This window comes from Chrysoperla carnea, chromosome X, assembly GCF_905475395.1.
Source record: "Chrysoperla carnea chromosome X, inChrCarn1.1, whole genome shotgun sequence".
Taxonomy (NCBI): domain Eukaryota; kingdom Metazoa; phylum Arthropoda; class Insecta; order Neuroptera; family Chrysopidae; genus Chrysoperla; species Chrysoperla carnea.
The window spans coordinates 4,037,633-4,048,641 of NC_058342.1; the positions used below are offsets into that span (position 1 = coordinate 4,037,633).

Genomic DNA, 11,009 nt, shown 5'->3' on the forward strand with positions numbered 1-11,009 from the left:
TGACAGAGCGTTAGTGTGTTTCTTGGCGGAAGTGGGGCTTAAAGTGGTGGGCGCGGTTTTGGAAGTGGGGGTTAAAAGGGGGCGGGAATTGGACGTTAGATAATCGAGCCCACTTTCAACCCCAAAGTATGGTACACTTTTCCAAAAAGGGCAAACCTAGGTGAATGTTGGAAACCTCGGCATTGACCAATAGTAAATCAAGATGGCGTCGGGAGGTGTGGTGTTGGGGAATAATGGCTGCCTAAGCATTGATGACGTCATTGGCTTTGACCAATAGTAGCACTGTAAAAATCAAGATGGCGTCGGGAGGTGTGGTTGAATTGGTGGGGAGGAATGGCTGCCTAAGCATAAACGGGAAATTACCAGGTGACGTCATTGGCTTTGACCAATAGTGGTGCTTGACGGGGGGTGAACGGGGGGCGGGACGTTGACATTAGTCAGCAATTTTCAAGAATATGTTAATTTGACCTTGAAAAATATGATATCATCATCTTGTAACAAGTTCAAACTTGTTTGAAATAATTTTACATGTGTCAAAACACGTGACCGGATGCTAATATTTTTTTATGATTAGCAATGTAATATGACACTTGAACGTGTTAGATAATAATTTGCAAATCTGAATTCCAAGAAAAGAATATTATGAGTCAACAATTTTCAAGAATATGTTGAAATAGATATCATCTAACCTTGAAAAATATTGTAATTTGACACTTTAAGTATACACGATAAAATTCAAGATACGTGACAGGATGTTAATATTTTTTTATGATTAAGCAATGTAATATGACACTTGAAATTTACATAATAAAAATACATGTTCAAACTTGTTTGAATGGACTTTGATCTTAAATTAATTTTACACGTGTCAGCAATTTTCAAGAATATGTTAATTTGACCTTGAAAAATATGATATCATCATCTTGTAACAAGTTCAAACTTGTTTGAAATAATTTTACATGTGTCAAAACACGTGACCGGATATTAATATTTTTTATGATTAAGCAATGTAATATGACACTTGAAATTTACATAATAAAAATACATGTTCAAACTTGTTTGAATGGACTTTGATCTTAAAATAATTTTACACGTGTCAGCAATTTTCAAGAATATGTTAATTTGACCTTGAAAAATATGATATCATCATCTTGTTACAAGTTCAAACTTGTTTGAAATAATTTTACATGTGTCAAAACACGTGACCGGATATTAATATTTTTTATGATTAAGCAATGTAATATGACACTTGAAATTTACATAATAAAAATACATGTTCAAACTTGTTTGAATGGACTTTGATCTTAAAATAATTTTACACGTGTCAGCTATTCTCAAAAATATGTTGAAATAGATTTGACCTTGAAAAATATGATATCATCATCCTGTTACAAGTTCAAACTTGTTTGAATAAAAATACATGTTCAAACTTGTTTGAACATGTTTAAACTTGTTTGAATCGCATTAGATCTTAAAATAATTTTACGCATGTTAGATAATAATTTCTGCTGGTGGGAGGGATTTTTGGAGTGGTGGTAATCATATAAAAAAGGCGCTCGACATTACGGTAACATCAGTTTTCATTAAATATTCATAATATTAATCAAAATGAATAGAGCAGAATTAAAATTATTAGATAGTTGTTTAGTGCGACCATGCATAAAAATGGACGACTTGCCACTGAAAAAAAAATTAAAAATACTAAAAATGGAGCGGATTCTAACGATACATGGGCCATCAATAAAAGTTTTACTGGATATAAGCCTAGATGGTACAGAAAACGAGGGAGTTTTTCTACCATCTAGGTTTGCAGTGTTGACGGACAACATGATTAAATTATTTAACACAAAACCGGGGTATTTGAGGGTGGAGGAGAAAATTGGAAGAAGTCACCAACTGAGACTGCGCCTATTCGAAGACGATGGTGATAGTGATGATGATGACTATGTTCAAGAACATCAAAATTTTAACAAATCATTCCTATATTGAATTTTATTACTGCAAGATATATATATTTTATTGTTATTGTTATAAAAAAATTGTAAAGTTTATGTTTTTGATATTTAAAAAAAAAATAATACTAAATAAATTATGGATATTTTTGTAAAAAATGGTGTTTATTTTAATTCATTACAATTATGGGGTACAATGTCGCTACAAAATCATATTGATCTGTTTCAAAATTCGGAGATGATTTACCCAGAATATTTTAATGTGAGTATTGTTTGATAAGATCTGTTTAGAAAATTGTAGCCAAATATTTTTATAGATGGAATTTTATCAACTTATGGAGGCATGTCGTTGGAGTATACCTACAAAGTTAATCGACACATTACGGTATTCTTATTTAGAAGTTGATGATTGCTTTCATATTGCTGCATTCATAGTAAGAAATTGTTTGGATGCAATCTTATTTGTAAATTATGCGAAAAAGTTCAACTACTTTAAAAGAGATTTCAATCAGTTTGAAATATTACTAAATGAATGTTGTGATGATCTTACTCATGGAAGTAACTTGAGAAAAAATTGGGGTACATACGATATTCGCCGAAAACAATGGATTGGTGATAGTGCTAGACATGATGAGAGAATGTTTTTATGGTATGAACAAATAGATCCTAAAATTCTCTGTAGAATGCTATACCAACAAATGGATGGTGGAAATATACCGAAATGGTTCGAGCCATGGATATGTGCTACAAATTGTAATGAAATTGACAGATGTGATTGTGGAAGAAATAGTGATGATCATGATTGTATATAGAAATAAAAACATGAATGTAATTGTCTATGATAAGTTTTTTTTAAAAATGTGTTTGTATTTACAATAAAAAACACCTATAATTTAATTAATCATTGTTTTGTTTTATCTATGAAATGACCTCACCACCTTATTTTCAGGTTATAAATACACCTTGTTTGTGATAATTATATTCGCACCATCAAGTAATTTTGAGTAATAAACATGAATCAAAAAACATTTGTATTACAACAATATTTTTATATTGTTTTGTGTTAGTTAAAAATTGCTTCAATAAAATTTCATGAACATAGTCTAATATATATTCATATTAAAAAATACATTTCCTTTTTTAAAACACAAATATGTTCACAAAAGCGGTCCACTATGACAAAATTTTTTTGTTACAAGTATGTTCACAAAAACTTTCCACTATAAAAGGAGACTTTTTTTATCAATATATGAATCATGTAAAGAGTCGAACCCTAACCACCTGACTTTAACGTTAGATCCATGTTTAGCTAAGACCTTTTCCACTAAATAAATGTTTGGATCGTGAACTTTTTGTAATTCTTCAGCATAGAAACCACCCTTTATATCTTCGTTGTTGTAATCCTTCAATAAATATGTTCTTGGGTTTGTAAGTTTCACCTCGTGAATGGTGAATATTTCTGGTAACTACTCCGATTTTATAAGTTTTTGTTAAAAACTACTCCGATTTTATAAGTTTTTTAACAAAATTGATTTGATAACTGCTTTAATACTCTGATTTTTTCAATTTTTTTAATAAAATTGTTTTTATATCTGCTTTAATACTCTGATTTCTCAGTTCATATCTGGTTCATATCCAAATCTAACGGGACAGGAGAAAGAGAATTCTCAAGAATATGTTGAAATAAATAACATCTAACCTTGAAAAATATTGTAATTTGACACTTTAAATATACATGATAAAATTCAAGACACGTGACCGGATGTTTATTTTTTTTTATGTTGAAATAGATAACATCTAACCTTGAAAAATATGATATCATCATCCTGTTACAAGTTCAAACTTGTTTTAATCGACTTAAAATAATTTTACACGTGACCGGATGCTAATATTTTTTTATGATTAAGCAATGTAATATGACACTTGAACGTGTTAGATAATAATTTGCAAATCTGAATTCCAAGAAAAGAATATTATGAGTCAGCAATTTTCAAGAATATGTTGAAATAGATTTGACCTTGAAAAATATAATATCATCATCTTGTAACAAGTTCAAACTTGTTTGAAATAATTTTATATGTGTCAAAACACGTGATCGGATATTAATATTTTTTTATGATTAAGCAATGTAATATGACACTTGAAATTTACATAATAAAAATACATGTTCAAACTTGTTTGAATGGACTTTGATCTTAAAATAATTTTACACGTGTCAGCTATTCTCAAAAATATGTTGAAATAGATTTGACCTTGAAAAATATGATATCATCATCCTGTTACAAGTTCAAACTTGTTTGAATAAAAATACATGTTCAAACTTGTTTGAACATGTTTAAACTTGTTTGAATCGCATTAGATCTTAAAATAATTTTACACGTGTTATGAGATTAGAATAAAGGTTTTATTTAATAAAAATCTTATAAATATTTTTTTTTTATTTATTAATGATTAAAATTTACATTTTAAAAAAAATTTACAGAAAAAAATTATTATTATGAATCTGAAAAAACACACAAAGTATTGGTGACACTACAGTTCAATAAATTCATCAAATCCATTCCTATAACGACCTGCATTCATAGAGAAATTTTTCATTATTACAACAAATCCATTTGGTGAACTCCAACAATGTCGATATAAATCATGAAATTTTTGAAAATTCATATCAGAGCCAACATGATTGTAGAATATGTGTTTTAGATTCATTTCATCCGTTTTGAATAGCACCAAGCAATTAACATTGCCCCTTATGTTATGCTTTAGAACACGTGCGTAGCTCTGACATAGGTAGAAACAATCAATTTTTCGATGACGATCCATACTAAAGTATTCTCTACTTCTCTGTTGTGAATGACAGCTCACATCATCAAAAATGAAAAGACTTTTTTCTCGAGCTTCATTCAGACTAGGAATTTCACTAGTATCACTAAGTGGAAAAATAGCCAACCCCTTCCACTAATTTTAAAGTCTCTTCTAGTAATTGATATTTCGGTTAGTAATCAGATTTACTGTAAACATAAATGTTTTCAAAGTGTAAACCATTTTCATCTTAAATTAAATTCAACATAACATTGGTTTTACCACAACCACTAGGGCCACATATTATTGTTCATAGTGAATCTGAAAATAGACGACCATGATATGTTTGTGTGTCTGTATTTTCTGGTAATAAACACCCAGAGCGGGTTGTTGTTTATGAAAATGCAATGTAACTAAGACTAAAATTTCAATACAACCCAGAGCACTTTACGATACAGATCTACATGCGTATGCTAAACAATTTAAAATTCCGTATTTTTGTAGTGTTTTTATGTGTGACACCCTACCTAAAAGATCATATAAATATGAAACAGGAATTATCAACCATGATGTATCCAAAAATAGTGTTGCACACTGTACGGTATATAAAAAGTATAAACTGCAAGCTTTGGTAACTTAAAGCCATCATAGGAAATAATTAAATATTTTTACATCATAAAAGGCGGTGTGTAGTTAATAACAGAATACCCTGTATATATATATATATATATATATATATATATATATATATATATATATATATATATATATATATTGGTGCGTCGAATTTTTAACACAATCCTGAATAAATTCTTTCTCAAGATGATTTTTTGCATGATTGCAGTTTATAAATGTATTTTGTTTTAATATAAAATTATAATTTTTTTAAATAAAATTTTTTTATCTAATCTATAGTACAAGTTGATTTATTATATTCAATATAAAGAGCATATTATATGGGTTGATTGATGATGCTTGTTAGATTTGAAAACCAGACCTCTTTCTAAACAGGTCTGTATCTAAACAGGTCTCTTTCTAAACAGGTCTCTTTCTAAACAGGTCTGTTTCTAAACAGGTCTCTTTCTAAACAGGTCTGTTTCTAAACAGGTCTCTTTCTAAACAGGTCTATATCTAAACAGGTCTCTTTCTAAACAGGTCTGTTTCTAAACAGGTCAAAACCAGTATTAAACAGGTCAAAACCAGTATTAAACAGTTTTTTCAACCTAGTATTGAAAACTTATGAAAAAAAAAAAAAAAAAAAAAAAAATATTGATTCCAATAGTGATCGTAATATAATAATTGATAAATTAAGAAGACTACATTCTACAAACATCAGAAGAGAAATACTATCTATAATCCATTACTTGAAGAAAACAAATATAATTAAATAACAAGTTTATAATAACTTTATCAAAAATTAAAAAGCCGGAGTAAAATCGGTGAAAGCCGGAGTAAAATCGGCGAAAGTCGGAGTAAAACCGGAGTAAAATCGGCGAAAGTCGGAGTAAAATCGGTGAAAGCCGGAGTAAAACCGGAGTAAAATCGGCGAAAGTCGGAGCAAAATCGGTGAAAACTGGAGTAAAACCGGAGTAAAATCGGCGAAAGTCGGAGCAAAATCGGTGAAAACCGGAGTAAAACCAGAGTAAAATCAGCGAAAGTCTGTATCTGTTTAATACTGGTTTTAACCTGTTTAATACTGGTTTTGACCTGTTTAATACTGGTCTGTATCTGTTTAATACTGGTCTGTATCTGTTTAATACTGGTTATAACCTGTTTAATACTGGTTTTGACCTGTTTAATACTGGTCTGTATCTGTTTAATACTGGATTTAACCTGTTTAATATTGGTCTGTATCTGCTTACAAACCCAAGAACATATCTACTAAAGGACTACAACAACGATGATATAAAGGGTGGTTTCTATGCGGAAGAATTACAAAAAGTTCACGATCCAAACATTTATTTAGTGGAAAAGGTCTTAGCTAAACGTGGATCCAAAGTTAAAGTCCGGTTAGGGTACGACTCTTTACACAATTCATATATTGACAAAAAAGTCTTATTTTATAGTGGACCGTTTTTATGAACATACTTGTAACAATAAAAAATTTGTCATAGTGGACCGCTTTTGTGAACATACTTGTGATTTATAAAAAAAAAATAAAAAATATCACATTGTAAAAATATTATTTTTATTGTAAAATTTTATCTCTAACATATAAAAACAGAGTTGTATTATAATAATATTTAAAAAATATATATTTATAAATTATCGAAAATACATTATAATTATTATTCTGAAAAGTATAAAACAGAGTTGTATTATAATAATATTTAAAAAATATATATTTATAAATTATCGAAAATACATTATAATTATTATTCTGAAAAGTGTCCATTGTCATCATCATCATCTTTCTTCATAAGATAATTTTCAGTCATTTCTTTCACTTGAACATAGTCGGATAACTCGTTTGATGTAAATACACTGTAGTAAGATTGTTCAAAAATGGATAGTCCTACAATTCCATCTGTTTGTCCAGAGTGGATATTTTTTAAAATCCAGTTCCAAATTTGTTTGTCTTCATCGTCTGACGATGGGGAAAATTTCTACCACTACGTAATAAGAAAGTCAAGGGTTTAATGTCCGATGAAAATAATGGTGATGTTATGCTAGAATTTGTCGGATTACGTTAATTTCAATCTTCTCCTCAAAATTTTGAATTGAATGCATTTTTAACATATGAATTAACATATGAAATGAACTTTAAACCGAAACTATTGCTTTAACATACAATCTTATTTTACGTTTTTCCTGATATGAGATTATTAAGCAAGTTTTAATAAATTTTGTTTATTTATACAATTTAAACAAATATATTGATATAAAAAAATATAATTAAAGAAAGGTCTCATTAGTAATTTATGGTTATTTTAAAAACATAAAAAAATTAGTTTATTCCAACTAATATATGTTTGTTTTTTTTAAGTATATAAAATTTTCATGATTCAATTTAAGAGATAGCAAAACCTTTATAAGGTCAACAATTATAGATTTTTTATTTTAAAATACCTTCCTGGACTAGATTGAAAAACATGAATTCAACAATAATCGGTATGCAGGGTTTTAAAGACGGAGACAATAATTTTATATTAAAAGAAATAGCTTTTCTAAAAAATGGAAAGGAAATATTACATTTTATAATTAAACCTCCATATAAATGGTGATACTTGGATGTGAAATCACAATCATCAAATAATTGGGTTAGTAAATATCATCATGGTCTCGAATGGAAAAGTGGTTCCACATATTTCAAAGATGTTAAACAAATTGTTAACGATATTCTAAAAGAAGAGTATGGTAAAATTTTTGTTAAAGGATAGGAAAAAGTGAAGTGGTGTGAGCATTTATTTAATATTAATGTTTACAACGTAGAAAATTTGTAGGATTTTGATGAAGAGAAATATAATAATATTAACGAGAAATTATTAACTAAATGTTTTTTTCATGAAAAAATTTGTGCTTTAGTAAATGTTTTTAAAATTCTTAATTCCTAAGAAGAATAAAAAAAAGATTGGATATGTATATGACAGAGAAACTCGAGTGTATAATTTATAGTTTAAAAATAATAGACTCTAAAACTTGACTTTTATTGCAAATAGTATATTGAGGATAAAAAAATTCAAGTGTTTGATTTACATTTTTTAAATAATAATAAACACTAAAATTGTTAAGGGATTATAATAAATAATTTTTATATATAATTATGTAATTTATACAATGTTTTTAAAAATAAAATTATTATTTTTTATATATATTTCAAAGTAGTTATTTGATATTAGTTGATCCAAATCCTTTTTCTCCTCGTTTCGTTTAAGATAAATTTTCAACTTCTTCAATTTCAGGATAGTAAATTTTTTGACAAATTAATTGAGCAATACGATCACCCTTCTTAATTATAAACGGTGTATCAGAGCGATTAAATAATACTACTTTTAAATTTCCACGATAGTCCTCATCTACAAGTCCAGCTCCAACATCAATTCCATTTTTAAATGCTAATCCTGAACGTGGTGCAATACGTCCATAACATCCATGAGGATGCTCAATTTGAATATCAATTGCGAATATTTCCCTACCATGTGCAGCTATATCAGATCCTTTAATTGGTATACTTGCGTTTTCAGATAATTTTATAAAGCGAAGTTTTACTTGTTTAGTCAACATTTTGAAAATCTATAATGTATAAATTAAGAAAGAACGAAGATTGTTAAATAGTTAAATCTATCAAGGCTATTTAAATTATTTTGTAATATAAATAATAATAATGTGTTTTAATTTGGATTAAATTAATTACACATGAGAGGTCAGTAAACATAGTATATTATTAATTTTTCAACTAAATATTATATTTTGATATATGTGTAATAAAATAATGAATATATTATTGATGCAATAATGCGTATATATATAAAATAGTGAAATTGAGAAAGTTTATTTACCAGAACAAGATCGGTATGTACCGATAGAAGTTATAATTAAAGAAAATAACTTTTTCAAACAAGAAAATGATTTGAATGATTCTAAAACTCCTAGTTCAAGAAATCAGGGACAAAAACAAATTACTTGAAGAAAAATTGGTAGTGAAAGAAAATTTATTAGCACGTATGCAGAACCAAGCTGTCAGCAACAATGCCAACAATAGCTGTAACATTCCACAAATGCAAAATACTAATAAAGAAAAGTCACAAGAAAAATTAGTTGAAACTCCAATTTAGGTATTAAACATCCTTGTTGTCTTTAAATAAATTAACCTTAATCAATATTTTTAATGGAAAAATTTTAGTTAAATGCATATATTATTTCTTAACAAATAATGCGTAAGATAATTTAAGTATCAAAAAATTGTTTTTAAATGTCAAATGTCAATAAAAATTTTAACTAAATATTATTATATTCTAATATAGGTGTGTAATAAAATAATGCTATTATTATATCCTATTTAAATATTAGATATAAAAAATTGTCATTTTAATGGAAAATTTTTAACCAAATATTGAATTGACCTTGAAATGACTATTTCATACAAAACAGGTATTAATCAATAACAATTTTTAAAAAGTGTTTCTTTAAATACAAACTTTGTCATTCTTCTTAGTTTGACTTCATAGCTTAGTGGTTAGAGCACTCCTTCCATACCAGAGGTATAGCGTTCAAATCTCAGTCAAAGTTATAGCAATTTAAAAAAAAAAATCCAACTTAATACTTGTACTTCACCAGACTAGGTTTATAACCTTGCAACCAGACAATTGCATCTTACGTCACCGGACAATGACCCAGACAATTGCATCTTACGTCACTAGATAATGACCCTCTTACCAGACAAGTTAAATAACCTGACAAGGTTGGGGGTGTGAAAGGTGTGGCAGACAGCTTTTATTTTAATCATACATTATATTTATAATTAAGAAAACTTAAAGAAATTGTTACTCTAACTTCTCCTTCCTTACGCTTAATATTTTTTTAAAAACTCTAGCCATATCCTTTTGCTTAATTTCCTCTTTATAGTCCATCATTTCAATTATATTCTTAAAACTTTCCAAATTAGCCCTAATCTCACTCAATCCTTCACAAAATAACATCAAATGCTCCTTACTTTCACTTTCACTGCATATTGCACATATTTTATTTCCTTCTACATCCTTTGCACTGTCATAATTCCAAACTCCAAGTCTAAATCTTGCAAATTCCCTTCTTTCACTAAGCTCCAAATTATTAATATAGTGTGCTCCATCTTTATAGTGGTTTATTCTGGCGAAAAATTGCAATGATTTTTTTCCTCTAATATCCGTAAACATTTTTCCGTAGGCATCATTCTCAATTTTTTCCTCTACTATTTTCATAGTTTTTTGTAGCATAGTCTCTTCATATTCTTCACTTATTTTTATGCCTAATTCCTCTAACTTTATGTCCATTTTGTCTCCCCAGCTTTTATGCTCACTGTACTGACTAGTCGCTACACACGCCCTTTGAATAACTTTTTGTGGGTTACACTTTAGATTTAAGTAGTCTTTTATTTCATTTTTTAATATTTCGCACTCTAATGGTAATTTTCCTAATTCAATCAAAACAGCATTATTTACAGTAGCCGCGCTCACACCTAATATTTCTTTGAATAGTTTGTTCCTAGCTTTTTCTAACTTCATTATCCCATTTTTTATGCCCCATATCTGATATCCATAACTTAGAATCGGCTTT

General features: G+C 28.2%; 1 protein-coding gene and 1 pseudogene across 1 annotated transcript; one reads left to right on the forward strand and one right to left on the reverse strand.

The window, feature by feature from the left end:
• The first annotated feature begins 2,148 nt into the window (after window positions 1-2,148).
• On the forward strand, window positions 2,149-2,764 carry LOC123302814. Its single transcript, XM_044885905.1, has 2 exons — window positions 2,149-2,214; window positions 2,270-2,764. The coding sequence occupies exons 1-2, from the start codon at window positions 2,149-2,151 to the stop codon at window positions 2,762-2,764; spliced, it is 561 nt and encodes a 186-aa protein (XP_044741840.1).
• A 5,815-nt stretch (window positions 2,765-8,579) lies between these two features.
• LOC123302815 lies at window positions 8,580-8,978 on the reverse strand (annotated as a pseudogene).
• Window positions 8,979-11,009: the final 2,031 nt, after the last annotated feature.

What these genes read in the sequence shown, in the direction of transcription:
- LOC123302814 (XM_044885905.1), top strand. Translation starts at nt 2,149, where the DNA reads ATGTCGCTACAAAATCATATTGATCTGTTTCAAAATTCGGAGATGATT. An exon ending in TTTACCCAGAATATTTTAAT is followed by an intron (nt 2,215 to 2,269) that starts GTGAGTATTGTT and finishes ATATTTTTATAG; the next exon opens with ATGGAATTTTATCAACTTAT.